We start from the raw sequence: 15,686 nt of genomic DNA, 5'->3' as shown, positions 1-15,686 counted from the left end.
ATATTAATAGTTCAACGAATGTACCTTCCCATAACTTCTCCACTGTGGATTTCCCAGTGGCGCCCTCCCACTTCTATTAGCCATGCGCCATACCCGTTCACCGACCTCCAAAGGACCCCCCGAGAACGTTCAAAGAGGGCTAGAGTCCGTAGGTGGCTTTCGGACCCTGTACTGTAGAAGAAGCTAATGTCGGTGGCAATACGGCATGTGCTTTTACCTGGTTGCCAATAGCAGGTTGCAGGGACTAAAAACGCATAAAGGTCGCACCATACATTCGTCGAAGCTCAGTTAGCGATGCAGCTAGTGACCTATCAGCTAAGGGCGTTGCGCCAGATGGCATGATACGTACACATAAACTAACACAGGGATGCTTGTCAAGAAATGGCGTGTTCACCGGAGCCGAGACAGTATTTACCAGCTTGATGGGTTGCATCCTGCTGGAACAATAGTAGTCCGCGCTACACGTCTGGCATATTGACTCCGTGCATAATGTTCTTGCAGTGTGATTGGAAGTCCGGGTTACGGCCATCGATGAAGCCGTCCTATCCATGTCGGCGCATGGCACAGTTGCTTGGGTATTCAACCACGCCGTGCTATCCACCAATCAAACCGCCTCCGTCGGCGCTTTTCGTCCATGCGGCTATTGGCCAATTTCATACCGTTTTGGTAGTTACAGCGATCATCCGAGACTCTTAAACCGACCTGCAATATGCCAGGAATATTCTGGCCCTCGGAGAAATGATAATGCAGAAGGGGCCGCTCGGGTTTCGTTCTATAGAGCGAAGAGTAAGTAGTCGCGGAACAAAATATGAACATCTTGCTGGTTGAGAACTCCCCTACGTCTTCAAGGCTCCTTTCGTATACACGATGGATATGAACAAGCCCTTGTTTCCAGCTCCGCCTGGCTATGTCGTCAATCTCTCCAACCCCCAGAGGACAGGTGAGGCGGCAAATCTATGGGTGGGAGCAGTTGGAATGATTATCGCGGCCTTATTCATGGCTGTTCGTATCTACACAAAGACAAGGTTTGCAAAAGGCTTTTCTGCAGATGATGGTGAGTTATTTCGTGATCTTTTCAAACTGTCCGTAGGCGGTGCAATAGTGGTTGAAAGTAGCTAACAGATCATGCAGTGGCTCTGATTGTGGCTTGGGTAAGTCTGTCTATGAATTATGATCGCCAAAGCGCGTAGATCATACATTGATCAACCCGTGAACAGTTTTTCTCGGTTACAATCCAGGTGATTATACTCGGTATGTTTCCAAGACTATGTTGGCGTTTGCGTGGGCTCACGGCCATCCAGTGCAATACAGAGGAGGAACACTCGGTGTTCACATTTGGGAACTGAGCGGGAATCGCGTCAATTTCAGTCTGAATGTGAGTGTTTCCAAGCCAACAAGATGCCTCACTTAAGCTGAATCTCATGCAGCTGGTCAATGTTGCTAGCATCCTCTACTGCCCCTTTCTAGCGAGCGCAAAGCTGTCTCTTCTGTTGTTATACCTTCGATTATCCCCCCTGCGCTGGTTCCGAATCTGTGTGTATGGCGCAATGTTCATAGTCATTGGATACAGCATTGCGCTCCTCTTTCCGCTCCTCTTCGCCTGTACACCTTTTAAGAGAAATTGGGACGTTACGATCACAGAGGGGAGTTGTATTAACCGCACACCGCTCTACATGGCGACTGCTGTGTTGAATATGGTGACAGACATTTTACTACTCGTCTTGCCTATACCCATGGTTGTTAAGCTACAGGTCCCGAGGGCGCAGAAAGCGGGCTTGTTGTGCATTTTCGGTGTCGGATCGCTGTAGGTGATATTAGCACTTACTCAAGGAGATGATAGACTGACATGGAACAGGACCTGTATCACCAGCGGAGTGCGCCTCGCCCTCTTGTTCCCGATGCTCAACACTATCGACCAGACATGGGCCATTATGATGCCCGGAATATGGATGTGAGTAGACTCCGAATTAGACCTTGCGTTTTGGAATTCCAGCTAACAATTGAGACTAGTCTCATAGAAGCCAACCTTATCATCATAACTGGTTGTCTCCCTGCGATGCGTCTGTTTTTACGCCATGTCGCACCACGTGTGATTGGAGAATCGTCATACAACAGCCGTAAGCAAACTCGAGGATACACAACCGACTCACATGGGGCCAATTCAGAGCTTCAAACGATAGGCTCGAAACATGTGAACAGGGCGTACAATCAGATGGACGATGATGGCATTAGTGTTGGTAGTGATGAAAGAGCGGCTGCAGGATGGCAGGGTGATGGATCGTCCGAGCGCAGTATGGTTGTTTCGCCTGCAGGTATCACGAAAACCCAGAGTTTCGCAGTCAACAGCGAAATTTGTAACGATGGCGGCAGCAAACAGGGGCGCACTAGTGCTTGTGGTATACACGCACTCTAAACTTATTGCTAATTTTTAGTGTACAAAACATAGAACGTTTTAATGGCAAAGTGTTGATCACATCGAAAAGTCCCACCTTTGGTGCGGGTGAGATGAAGGGTAGAAAATGTTGATTTGAATTGTCTTCGAGACAAGCTCGGATTCGCGCGGGTTTTCCTAATGTACGTGTGTAGGCGAGATATGAAAAGGTCGAGAGATGACAGCAGACGCGAGCGACCTATTCCATCTAGTAGGTGAATTTCATGCCACCGTTGGCGCAAATGACACTGCCTGTTGTCCATCCAGCATCAGGCAAGCAGAGCATGCCAACAACACCAGCGACCTCCTCACTGTAGCCTGGTCTTCCTCCAGCGCCTTGGGAAGCTTCATAGATTCGTTCTGGGTCGATACCCTTTCGTGGTGCCGCCAACGGGGTGATTTCGATGAAGGGCTTGTTCAGCGCAATGAAAGATTCATCATTACTCCAGTACATGTCGGTTGCGACTGGGCCCGGGTTGATGGCATTGACGGTGCATCGCTCGGACAATTCACGAGCCCAAGTTCGCGTCATGCTTTCTAGGGCTGCCTTTGTTCCACCGTAGATTGACTGGCCCTTGTATCCTAGCGAGGAACTGACAGACGACAAGTTGACGATGCGACCTGATCGGTCGTTTGGCAGGTAGGGGATGGCAGCTTGCACAAGCAGCAGTGGACCTCGCACGTTGACGTTGAACTGTCTGGCAAAGTCTTCGCAGTCGACGTTTTCGACGTAGTTATTGCCGGCGACACCAGCATTGTTGATGATGATATCGAGCTGGAACTTGCCCGTCTTGGGGTGTTGGAAGTTGTTCTTAGTGACTTCTACGAGGTGCTTTGGGCCGTTTTCTGAGCCCATGCTCGCCTGCACGGTGATGGCCTTGACGCCATACTCGGCCTGTAGCTCGGAAGCAAGGTCTTGGGCAACTTGGGCGGACGAGTCGGAGGTGTAGTTGATGACGACGTTGCAGCCCTTGGAAGCGAGATTGCGAGCGACTTCGACGCCAATTCCTAGGGGAGCTTAGAAATGGAACAGCTCAAGGAGGAGCAGTACGTACCCCTTGAAGCTCCGGTTACGATGGCGTTTCTTCCTTCGAGGATGCGCTGGCCGGAAGTGCCAAGGTTGGTGGAGGCAGTTCGCGTGTGTGCTGGTCTCTCGGCCATGTTGCTTTTTGCAGAAGTGCTGGGCCTAGTAGAATGCGTGGTTGTGCGTCGCGATAGTCGCGTTGGTGTGATGCGGACTATCTATGGCGGGGTTTTATAGGTGATGCGGGGTCGTGGAGACGGCTCAATAGACCAAGTGCTCGGTGGTTCCGCCGCATCGTGGTCCAGGTTCTGCTCGGCCACTGTCCGACCACGACGAGAAGAAGCGGCGGGCATTGAGCAGTGTAGGATATATGTAGAGCATGGCGCGGTGTTGTTCCGTGTGGTCTCGGAGAAAAAAAAGGTCGAGCTGTGTGGTTGGGGGATGATCGCCAGGGTCTGAGCTACTAGAGGCCCAGGAGGGCAGCTGGGGCAGCTGGGGCGAGGGGCAGCAGGCAATGAATGGTGTGTGCGAGCTGATTCATGCCAGCGAATTTATGCCAGCACGAGATATGCCATCCTTACAGCACACGGGCAGAGCTTAACTACTATCAGGACCACCAAGCAAGCACGCACAAGCAACGCAGCTCGCAGTATTTTTTTCTGCCACTCCGAGCGACTATCAAAGTGCCCGAGTAGCACCGAACGGGGTTGATCCAGTATGGCGTGCAACAGCATCGACGACGCTAGCACTCGGAGTTTTGCACAGATGATACCGATGTCGGATGGAGCAGCGTGCTGTAGGGGCCATGATTCGCTGCAGAAGGGCCAAAAAGACGCGCTTGACCGCGAGTTGCAGCAGCGGTGTTGTTGCAGAGTCCGGCCCAGGGTGCGGTGTTGGTTGAGGCCCAGATAGTGTTTGGCGATGCACTCATCCCCGAAGGCGGTGAGGGGCATCAGCGCGCCATTAGCGGTAACCCCGCGGTGCCAGCCTACGCCAGCAAAAACCATAAAGCACACCATCTGCTGCTCCTTCTTCTCCCCTCATCCCTCATCCCTCCTCCCTCCCCTCTTCATCCCCTCCATCCTCCCACTCCAATCCATCCTCCCCTTTCCTCCCACATCAATCGTCCCTCTCGGACACGCACATCACAATGGTACACTCATCAGTACTGGGTTTCCCCCGCATGGGTGCCGACCGTGAGCTCAAGAAGGCCAACGAGGCTTACTGGGCTGACAAGCTCTCCCGCGATGACCTCCTCAAGGAGGGCAAGCGCCTGAGGTTGGAGCACTGGAAGATCCAGAAGGACGCTGGCGTCGAGATCATCCCTAGCAACGACTTTGCTTTCTACGACCACCTTCTCGACCACATCCAGCTCTTCAACGTAAGTCCTTCTTGCCCCGCACCTAGCTGTTGCTTTTCTTTTCTTTTTTGCTAACAATCCTAGGCTATCCCAGAGCGTTACTCCAAGCACGGACTGCACAAGCTCGATGAGTACTTCGCCATGGGCCGTGGCCACCAGAAGGATGGCGTCGATGTTCCCAGTCTGGTAGGTGAACCGTCTCTTAGTCAACAAACCATTGCTAACATGCTCGCAGGAAATGGTCAAGTGGTTCGACTCCAACTACCACTATGTCAAGCCTACCCTCCAGGACAACCAGACCTTCAAGCTTGCCGAGAACCCCAAGCCTGTGGTTGAGTTCCTCGAGGCCAAGGAGGCTGGCATCGTCACCCGCCCCGTCCTCATCGGTCCCGTCTCCTTCCTCGCCCTCGGCAAGGCCGACCGTGGCCAGTCTGTCGACCCCATCTCCCTCCTTGACAAGCTGCTGCCCGTATACGTTGAGCTCCTCAAGAAGCTGAAGGAGGCTGGTGCCGAGCACGTCCAGATCGACGAGCCTGTTCTCGTCTACGATCTTCCCCAGAAGGTCAAGGATGCTTTCAAGCCTGCCTATGAGAAGCTTGTTGGCGCCGACCTGCCCAAGGCTGTCATCGCCACCTACTTTGGTGATGTTGTCCACAACTTCGACGTCTTCCCCAGCCTCCAGGGAGCTGCTGCCATCCACGTCGACCTTGTCAGGAACCCTGAGCAGCTCGAGAGCGTCATCAGCAAGCTTGGCTCCAACCAGGTTCTCTCTGCTGGTGTCGTTGACGGCCGCAACATCTGGAAGACCAACTTCAAGAACGCCATTGAGCTTGTCGAGACGGCTGTCCAGAAGCTTGGCAAGGACCGTGTCATTGTTGCCACCTCCAGCTCGCTTCTCCACACCCCCCACTCTCTCGACAGCGAGAAGAAGTTGCCCGAGGAGGTCAAGGACTGGTTCTCCTTTGCCGTCCAGAAGGTGTCCGAGGTTGTCGTCATTGCCAAGGCTGTCAACGAGGGCCCTGCCTCCGTTCGTGAGGCCCTCGAGGCCAACGCCAAGTCGATGCAGTCTCGCGCCTCATCTGAGCGCACCAACAACAAGGCTGTCAAGGACCGCCAGGCTAGCGTCACCCCCGAGCAGCACGAGCGCAAGTCTGCCTTCCCTGAGCGATATGCCCAGCAGAAGACCCACCTCAAGCTCCCTCTCTTCCCCACCACCACCATCGGCTCCTTCCCCCAGACCAAGGAGATCCGTATCCAGCGTAACAAGTTCACCAAGGGTGAGATCACCGCTGCCGAGTATGAGAAGTTCATTGAGAAGGAGATTGAGGAGACTGTCAAGATCCAGGATGAGCTTGACCTTGATGTCTACGTCCACGGTGAGCCTGAGCGTAACGACATGGTGCAGTACTTTGGTGAGCGTCTTGACGGTTACGTCTTCACCACCAAGGGTTGGGTCCAGTCTTACGGATCCCGCTGTGTCCGACCTCCGATCATCGTCGGTGACATCTCTCGCCCTGCTCCCATGACTGTCAAGGAGTCCAAGTACGCTGCCTCAGTATCCAAGAAGCCTATGAAGGGCATGCTTACTGGACCTATTACTTGCCTGCGATGGTCCTTCCCCCGTGACGATGTTCACCAGTCTGTCCAAGCTCAACAGCTTGCCCTCGCTCTCCGCGACGAGGTCCTCGACCTCGAGGCTGCTGGCATCTACGTCATCCAAGTCGACGAGCCCGCCCTCCGTGAGGGACTTCCTCTCCGTGCTGGCACTGAGCGCGAGAAGTACCTCTCATGGGCCGTCGACTCTTTCAAGCTTGCGTGCGCTGGTGTCCAGGACTCCACCCAGATCCACTCGCACTTCTGCTACTCCGAGTTCCAAGACTTCTTCCACGCCATTGCTGCTCTCGACGCCGATGTTCTGTCCATTGAGAACAGCAAGAGCGACGCCAAGCTCCTCAAGGTGTTCGAAGACAAGGCGTACCCCCGCCACATCGGCCCCGGTGTGTACGACATCCACTCGCCTCGTGTTCCCTCCGAGCAGGAGATCAAGGACCGCCTGTCTGAGATGCTCACATACCTCAAGCCCGAGCAGCTGTGGGTCAACCCCGACTGCGGTCTCAAGACCCGTCAGTGGAAGGAGACTAAGGCTGCGCTGATCAACATGGTCAACGCTGCCAAGTTCTACCGCGAGAAGCACGCAGCTTAAATTTCTTCTGCCATTTGGCAATCCTTTTGCGGCCGTGTTTCATCAACGCGGCCGCGTCGAGTAGCATATCAACTTGCTCTCGTGTAATGTGTGTGTAATGAGTTTTATGATACCCAAAAGTTCAACCTGCATCATGGGTCGTTGAGCGGTGCAAAAGAAAAGCAGATTGTGTGTGGACAGGACGGACATGGGTGTCCGGCACAACTAGCTCTGGCGTTTATTTTATTGGGAATGATTGCGACACGTCGCAGAGTCGATTGACCTGGACAGATAGATGTGCGTATGTAGTATAGCCAGTGAAGAATAAGACGATAAGTGTCTCCTGGCACAACTTGATATGAGCGCACGTTGTTCTTCAGCATCTGTACTACAGTACGATACTTGTTTCTACTACTTTGACTATTGTGGCGGCGAAATGCCCTTCTGTTTTTAAGGTAGGAGTGTAATAGGTTAACGTAACTAAGCAAGATCATACACCAGCAGAATGTTCTACAATTAGCAGTTCTATGGCTTCTGTTCTATGTGTCTTCACCAGACAGGAGGGCTGAATGAGCGAGTAGGTTATGCAACTACTTGTCGTTATTGCCACAGGAAGGCTTCTTGCTGTTAATTGTAACATCAGTGTATCATGTGGCACGATCCGTGGTCGAGCTCAATAGATCAGGAGAGCGACCGGCAGTCGAGTAGGGATAACAAAGCTGGTATCTGATCGCTGCCAAAGTATTGATTAGAGAAGATAGCTATCTACGTACCAAAGGAAACTGCAATATATATCCGCAATCTAATCACGTGATGCTACACCACAGTATAAAGGATTGTTAGGCTAGGAAAAGCGCGGGGGGAACGACGGTACTTCGATAAAATCTTGATGCGATCAGCGGCTAGCTTGAATAGGTAGTATGCGCTTTAGTTAGTTGGAAATCAGACCTGTGTGCTAGGCAAAGCACCCAAGACACCGCGAAACCGCCGTCACTATACCCGCCCGTGCGTGGCTCATCGACTAACTTTCTATCATCAATGTTTTACTACCTACGGCACACACCTGACAGAGTCGTTTACATTCATTTCCTATTATGAGGAGTTTCTCATGATCGCCTACTGTTCGATAGGGAGAGAACGAATAAATATTTTGAAATGGCAGAGTATCAAGGAAAGCGTGTCAGGTTGATGACTGCCGGGGTTCTCGGACTCCATGAATTCATATGTTGACGTAGATATTGGCGTAGTGGATCAGGTCTAAGCTACAAGCATGTTGCATGTATGTGGGTGTAGAGCCGGGGGCCACTATAGCCTACCTCTGCTCCTAAGTGTTTACTCTCGTTTGGTCGTTCTTAAGAGTTGCAACATAGAAGGAAAAAGCTGTGATCTAAACTGCCATATTTGGATAAAATATAGAACCTTATGCTAGACATAAGGTCGTACTGGACGTGCTGTCTGGAAAAAATCCACTTATCGCCAGAATTTCCTTGTGCATAATCCTTGCTAGGGCCCCATAAATTGCAATACCTCATTGTTGGTTGCTTATAGAGCTCGGGGCGCGAAACCTCCGATGACTAGAGGTTCCATTCATATCAATCTATGTTGAACGTGTTATTGGTCGAGGCTAGCAAACATCATTGCTGGGCAGTATCATCGATATGTTCCAGGTGAATAGAGATTACGCTACCTGTGACTTACAGTAAAAGGGAGACGGACCAAAAGCAGCGGAAGGGGTTGAGGTTTGATACATAAAACGAACTACTGGACATTTTGTCATTACTCAACATCTCTCGCAACTCTACACAAATTGATCGCAACAGACTTGGAACAGATTTTACAACTTGTCAACATGTCAGCTCCTCGGTTCTCGCACAATCCCAATCTTCTATCGAATCTGTCACTCAATACAACCGAGAAAGCCTTACCGGCAGTTATCGCTATATCAGTTGCTGTTGTTACTCTTATCATCTCGTTTTTCATCCTCACCAACAGGTCCAAACTGCCTTTAGCGAATCCTCCAGCATGGTATCAGCCCACGCTTATCAAAAGGAGAGAGTTTATGGAAAGTGGTCCTAGGGTACTTGACAGGGCTAGAAAGTCCTACGGCAAGCAGCCGTATAGGCTAATCAATCACATTGGCGAGATTATTGTTCTTCCACCTTCATATGCGAACACTATTCGCAACGAACCGCGCTTGAACTTTGGAGCAGCGCTAAATTACGTCAGTATTCAAATCTCATGTTATTTATACTTGTGAGCTGAATGATAAATTTAGGAGCTACCGCATCAGTTATCGGCCTTTGATCCGCTTTGTGTCCTTTCAAACGAAAAGAAAATACTGCAGACAGTAGTAAAAAAGCAACTCACCAAGTCCTTGAGTAAGTAACCCACTGAGTGTATAGAGCCTGCGATACAGTACTAATGTGGATATAAAAGACTCCGTAACAGAACCACTTTCCAAAGAAGCTACCTTTGCTATTGATACGATATATGGTCGTGACTCGGGTATGATGTCGTCTCTAGAGTCTAGACATGAAAAGCTAACTTGATTAGAATGGAGAGAGGTTACTGTTTCAGACAGTATCCTGTCCCTGGTCACTTGCTTGTCAAGCAAAGTCTTTCTTGGAGACGAGCTGTGTCGCAACGAAGAATGGCTACGACTCTCCAAGGAATACACAGTGTGTAGTTTCCAAGCCGCCAAAAAGATGAACTACATTCCCTCGATACTCAAGCCTGTATACGGCTTGTTTTCCAAGGAAGTCAAGATTGTGGATCAGAAACTTAACCAAGCGCGTGCACTGCTGAAGCCAATTGTCGCAGAGCGGAATCGATTAAAGGCTGAAGCTGCGGAAAAGGGTGAGCCTGCTCCGAGGTATAATGACGCGCTCGAGTGGATCGACGAAGAAAGCAAAGGGACTGCCGATTTCGCTGTGTTCCAGATGTCTCTTTCGTTTGCAGCAATCCACACCACATCGGACTTGCTAGGCCAGACTATAACGCGTATAGCCAACGACGCCTCTCTAGCAGAGGACCTGCGCAAGGAAATCGTCCGAGTGATTAGTGCAGATGGCCTGACAAAACTCGCGCTGGCTAATTTGAAGCTAATGGATAGCACGATGAAAGAGACGCAAAGGATCAATCCCAACACAATCTGTAAGGCATCTCCTATCAACCAATTGAGATTCAGCGTGATAACAGCTAACAACTTTGGTATAGTCGGCATGAGGCGACTAGCAAAAGAAAAAGTCATTTTCCCCGACGGCACGCTCATCCAACGCGGCCAATACATCGCCGTCGACATCGCCAACCTCTTCTCCCCCTCGCTCCACCCGTCTCCCCACGCCTTCGACCCTTACCGCTACTACCGCATGCGACAAGATCCCACTCTAGCCATGAAGGGGCATCTCGTCTCCACGGGGCCTGAAAACATATCTTTCGGGCATGGCCTGCACGCGTGTCCCGGGCGCTTCTTCTCCGCAAACGAGATGAAGATTGCGCTTGTGCATCTCTTGCTGAAGTATGAGTGGGAGTTGGCGGAGGGAGCGTCGCTGGAGCCTGTGCATCTGTTTGCGGATACGATGGCGCTGGATGCGGGGAATAGGGTGAGGTGTAGACGGAGGAAGGAGGAGCTGGAGTTGGAGGCGCTGGGGTTTGATTGAGCGGGATGGGATGGTGATTTGTCTTAGTACGGGATGAAAATGAAGGGATAAGCGACTTAGGGATTGAGGTAGTGTCACAATACTTTGAACAAGAGGCTGACCCTCGGGATAGTACAGCCATGGTTACAGTCACGTGCATGGAGTAGGTAGTCTCATCCGAACCTGAGGTGATTCCTCATGGATTCGTCTTAATTCACTCTAGTTGGCATGTTTGTTTTTGTCTATCTGCGAAACACTTCACAGTAAGCTACTGGTGTACAGGATTATGATTAAATCCCTGGGCGAAACTGTTGTCCGATGTTGTGGTATAGGATAAAGGACTTTCCTGTACAGTACTAGTACTAGTGGTAAGTAGAGAAATCATCTACGTAATTCGCAGGATGGAACACAATTGCTTTTTTTGCACTTGTACGAGAGGCTTCAATAAGAAAACAAAAAACAAAAACAAATGCTATTTATGTTTCGCTCCACGCAGAGCTATAGGTAGTCAAGAGCGAGGGCTTAGGGTTTGTTTTTCGCAATGATTTACTATCACTATGAGAGAGGTGGGCGCAAGCCGTGACCGGGGTTCGGCCAGCCTCCTCAATGGCTGCCGCGTACCTCGACCATGCATCCATCCATCACGAGTCCAGACACCCATAGCCCATAACACCCCCCGTGCAGTTTCTGTGGTCGGTCTGGGTCTGGGCAACTTGTTGCTGTCACCAGTCATGTTCTCCCGAGCGGCTTGTTCCCGTCTTCACATGCATGCACGTAAGCCAGCACGACGGTTGCCCTGCGCAACCAGCCCCGACCCTGTTTACCAAACCAACGCAAGCCGCCCAGCCACCGTCGCCCTCAGGATGCCGGACATTGATGATTGGGCAGATAAACGGCCGCTGTCATGGAAGATGACGCGCTTTGGCTGCTTGATCCACAGTCAGCCCACAGCGGGCTAAGAGAGGGCTGGGCCTATGTTGATAGACCCTCACGGAAGCCAGCCACCTCGATGGTCCCGTGCATGAACTGCTGCTCCTCTGAACCCACCCTCGATTCCCAGCCGCCATTGTCGCTATCCACCGTGCCCTACTCTCGTACCAGTAGCCACAGTCTGCTTCATGGGACGTTCGTCTCGCCTCTCGAGGTGAATGTACCATGGTCCGCAAGACACGGGTACGCTGCGTGCTCGTGCTGTTCTACGAGGCCCTGCTTCTCGTCCCTACCGCCGCCGCTGCTGCCGCCGCCGCCCACATGCCCTACAACCCGACTCGCGTCCTCCAGACAAACGATAGCCTCTACGTCTTCCGTCCCTCGTCCCAGTCATCGACTCAGTTCCAGCTCAGCAGCATTGACCTGTCCGCCACGCTCACGGCTTCCAACCTTCCCTACAATGACCTCTACTCAACCCTACCCTTCCTCGATGACACCACCTTGCGCCCTTTTACACCGCTCCTCGACGCTGGGGGAAACCTGACTGTATACACCGGCGACTGCACTCTAGGTGCCAGCGGAGCTCAGCTATGGACCTATACCCCAAATGCTGCAGACTCTAGTGAAAAGGGTACTTGGAAACGAGAGAATGTGTCGGTTACGGATAACTCGCATGCTGACAGCATGGGCGCAAACTTTCTCAGCGCTGGAATGGCTTTTTCATCCGTCGTACCGGGGGACGCCCAAACTACTGGGGCATACTTTTTCGGTGGCATGTGTCCCAATGCAAGCGACTCAACAGGGTCATGGCAATCTGCAGCCAGCTACTCCAACTCGGTCGTCACGCTCGAGCCCTCGGTCCCAAGCACCCAGTCTCTCAACTACCAGCTGGACATCTCCTCGAGTCGCGGACCCCCGGTGCCAGAAGCCGGCTTCACCATTACCGGCCTGTCCCCGACATTCTCGGATCGTAAAGATGGAACGCAGATCCAGCAGCAGAACTTTCTGCTCATTGGAGGACATACTAGTGCTGCTTTCCTCAACATGTCGCAGATTGCTCTCTTTTCCCTCCCAGAGCAAGGCTGGACATTCATACCGGTTGAACAGCCTGATGGTTCGTCTGCAGTCGAACCTCGATCTGGTCACACTGCCGTACTCAGTGCGGATGGCCAAAGCATAATTGTCATTGGTGGCTGGGTTGGAGACATTAATACACCAGCCGAGCCTCAGTTGGTAGTTCTTAGCCTTGCTAATGGCTACGGTGGTGACGGAGATTGGCAATGGACTGTACCCTCTACAAGCGGTGCCGGATTGCCGAACGGCTCTGGTCTGTATGGTCATGGGGCTGCCATGCTGCCTGGAGGTGTGTTGATGGTCACTGGGGGATATACCATTCCCTCATCTGGTGCCCAGCGACGAAGCGATTCATCGAGTGTCAACGCCCAGACGTTCTTCCTAAATACAACCTCGAATACTTGGATCGCCGATTACACACCTCCCGCCAAGACACCTGCATCTTCGTCTGCAGATGATGGATTCTTATCAACAACTGGACAAAAGGCAGGCTTGGGTGTCGGTATAGCCATCGGTCTCGTTGCCATATGCGGAGGTGTCATCCTGTACATGTGCTACAGGAGACGGTCAAAGAACCGCCGACAGATCCGGGAAAAACAACTTCAGGACCTATCGTATACTACACACAGGTACAACATGGAGGATTATGCGCCAGGGTGCGATGAGCGTGGGGCTCGACTTGACGCATCTGACTACGTCGTTGATCAGAACAGCTCTTATTACTTTCCCCAAGGAGCCCAGGGCGGCCAGGGCTGGAAGGCAGCAAGCGGAGGAGAAGTTGAAAGAACTGGCTTGCTTGTTGAGATTCCGAGTCCGACGCGTGGGTTGCGACGTAGTATGGGCGGGAGACCTGCGTACGGTGTCAACAAGCCTCGCGGTCCAAGTGGTATCCACCCAATTGATGAACTCGAGGAGGAAACGGACGAAGAGCAAGCTCAAGATAACTCACCACTATCAAGGCCCCCCGAAATGGCTGAATTGCGACCAAAATTTGGAGTTGCAGTGCTTGACAACGCCCCCGTCTTGAATTCGTCCGTGCCTGGCCAAAAGCATGGCAATTCGCAGAGAGATATGCGGTATGCTGCGTCCGCATCGAATGCCCAGGAATCGCCTAGTCACAGCAAAAGTAATTCTCTTGGACGGATTCAATTAAACTCGGCTGGTAGAATTTCCCCGGACAAATCAAACTCCGAGCGCACAAGCTCAAACCTCAGTGAGCGGAGTATCATGTCTTGGACCTCTGCAAACGAGGGCGCTCTTGAGAATGTATTGATGCGCTGTGGAAACACGCCGAACAATACTGCCGGCTCCTCCAGATCAACAAATCCAAGCCCTACCAGCGACAAGGCCAGGAGGAGAGGGGAGGTTGGCCGACACTCTCCTGATGAACCTCGGACACACTCTTTCAATAGTGAACAAAGTCATGGCCGGCCAGACTCGGAATCTTTCCGGGCCGTTCAGTCTTCGTTTGCGCATCTGCAAGCTGAGGGTGAAGCACTGCTTGGTGGTAACCCAGAGCGGTCGAGGCCAGATACTGGCTCTTCTAAATCAGACGCGTGCCACGATACAGACCACAGCAACAGCCGAGCGGGCACTGCTACTCCAGCTACATCTTTTGTCTTAGACATGTCGGGTGTACCCCGGTCCACGTCCAGAGTGCGAAGGACAAGCTGGTTGGGCAGTGTCCGCAAGGTATTGACAAGATCAGTCTCGGGCGCTGAGCGCACAAGGTCCATGATTTCTCCTGCGACATACCAAGAACCCTATAGAGATGACCCAACTTCTCCTACTGAGCCACGTCAGGCGGACATGCGGAAATCATTCCCAGCCGCCACTGCACCGCCCCAGCGTGCAGCTTCAGATGCAAGCTTTTGGCGCAATAGGAGAGGGAAAAAGGACTGGCTGGACGACGAACAAGATCCAGCCTGGCGCCGCACCGCTGGGGATGACTGGGGTGCACCTGAAGACATTGCCATGGCTGAGCGTGAACGCCAACGCCAGGAATGGAGAGAAAGGGGCAACTTGCTGGTGAACCTCGACAATGATGAACGAATGCCTACACCGCGCACGCCCATTCTCTCAGACCACCTCGGTATCCCTGTTGGCGAAGACCGGCCGTGTACTCCCGCTAGCGAGGCTGATTGGGACGTTGAAGCAGCTGTCGAGCGACGAGTGGTTCAAGTCATGTTCACGGTGCCCAAATCTAAACTACGTGTTGTCAACGCCGATATAGATGGTAGCAGCATCTTGTCAGTCCCTCAAGATAGCGACAGTCAGGCGACTGAGTCATCAAAGAGCGGAGGCTCACCCAGTCGTGTCAAGGATATCGCTGGACGGTTTGAGCAGATGAGCAGCAGCACCAACAACAACAGTCCTAGGATATCACCCAGGCCATCGCCCAGACCATCTCCGTCCAATTCGATCAAGTCGATGAAGATAAGGCAAAAGGCCAGCCAAACATCTTTGGCAAGGCAACAGAGCCTGAGAAATGCGGCCAAGGCTAGTGGTCTCAGCCCGCTCAGCAATGGAGAGAACTAATTGCTTGCTTTTCGCTTGCTCTTCATCTTCTTCCTCTTCCCTTCTACCTGATGTGTTTTAGCTGATATTTTTGTGCAAGTTTCTACGTTTTTTAACGCACTTTGTGTTTTTTTTTTCGGTAACAAGACAAGATGTTAGGGTTCAGCGCAAGGTGTTTTTGGTTGGGGGGACATTGGCGTATTTACAACGGGATCTTCACCACCTCGGTCTTTTGTTTGAGGGGTATCCCGGATGTCGTACCTTACGAGAAGGCTGTGAATGATGACTGATGGTGATGATTAGGCGATTGGATTGATCGACTTGTCAACGGATTGATGGATTGATGTACGAGGTCATCGTGAGCAAAGGAAGCTTTTTAGAGCATCGTTTCCTTGTCTAGTAGGGTATTCATATAGAGGAATGTCCTGCATGCTATGTGTGTATGTGTGCGGAAATAGATTCCATGAATGTTATTATAATATGTGCGTATACATCTCTCTCTCTCTCTATGTATGTTGGCTATTTTCAAT

At 51.8% G+C, this 15,686-nt stretch overlaps 5 protein-coding genes across 5 annotated transcripts; 4 read left to right on the top strand and 1 right to left on the bottom strand.

Annotated features, from left to right (window-relative positions):
* Window positions 1-867: 867 nt before the first annotated feature.
* Window positions 868-1,955, top strand: COCMIDRAFT_91616 (uncharacterized protein; the record flags this gene model as incomplete). The annotated part of the gene is made up of 6 exons (XM_007688400.1): window positions 868-1,054; window positions 1,132-1,151; window positions 1,218-1,251; window positions 1,302-1,375; window positions 1,428-1,804; window positions 1,856-1,955. The coding sequence occupies 6 exons, from the start codon at window positions 868-870 to the stop codon at window positions 1,953-1,955; spliced, it is 792 nt and encodes a 263-aa protein (XP_007686590.1).
* A 684-nt stretch (window positions 1,956-2,639) lies between these two features.
* COCMIDRAFT_91540 (uncharacterized protein) lies at window positions 2,640-3,592 on the bottom strand (the record flags this gene model as incomplete). Its single annotated transcript, XM_007688399.1, has 2 exons — window positions 2,640-3,439; window positions 3,487-3,592. 2 exons carry the CDS (start codon window positions 3,590-3,592, stop codon window positions 2,640-2,642), a joined length of 906 nt encoding a protein of 301 aa, XP_007686589.1.
* A 1,013-nt stretch (window positions 3,593-4,605) lies between these two features.
* Window positions 4,606-7,018, top strand: COCMIDRAFT_4059 (uncharacterized protein; the record flags this gene model as incomplete). The annotated part of the gene is made up of 3 exons (XM_007688343.1): window positions 4,606-4,836; window positions 4,900-5,001; window positions 5,051-7,018. The coding sequence occupies 3 exons, from the start codon at window positions 4,606-4,608 to the stop codon at window positions 7,016-7,018; spliced, it is 2,301 nt and encodes a 766-aa protein (XP_007686533.1).
* A 1,828-nt stretch (window positions 7,019-8,846) lies between these two features.
* On the top strand, window positions 8,847-10,656 carry COCMIDRAFT_91479 (uncharacterized protein; the record flags this gene model as incomplete). Its single annotated transcript, XM_007688398.1, has 4 exons — window positions 8,847-9,218; window positions 9,273-9,375; window positions 9,551-10,150; window positions 10,214-10,656. The coding sequence occupies 4 exons, from the start codon at window positions 8,847-8,849 to the stop codon at window positions 10,654-10,656; spliced, it is 1,518 nt and encodes a 505-aa protein (XP_007686588.1).
* A 1,134-nt stretch (window positions 10,657-11,790) lies between these two features.
* On the top strand, window positions 11,791-15,177 carry COCMIDRAFT_35501 (uncharacterized protein; the record flags this gene model as incomplete). The annotated part of the gene is made up of 1 exon (XM_007688369.1): window positions 11,791-15,177. One exon carries the CDS (start codon window positions 11,791-11,793, stop codon window positions 15,175-15,177), a length of 3,387 nt encoding a protein of 1,128 aa, XP_007686559.1.
* Window positions 15,178-15,686: the final 509 nt, after the last annotated feature.

The sequence above is a fragment of the Bipolaris oryzae genome (genome assembly GCF_000523455.1).
Source record: "Bipolaris oryzae ATCC 44560 unplaced genomic scaffold scaffold_41, whole genome shotgun sequence".
Lineage (NCBI taxonomy): Eukaryota > Fungi > Ascomycota > Dothideomycetes > Pleosporales > Pleosporaceae > Bipolaris > Bipolaris oryzae.
Note: the sequence above shows the minus strand (reverse complement) of the source record. Positions and strands in the feature narration are given on the sequence as shown.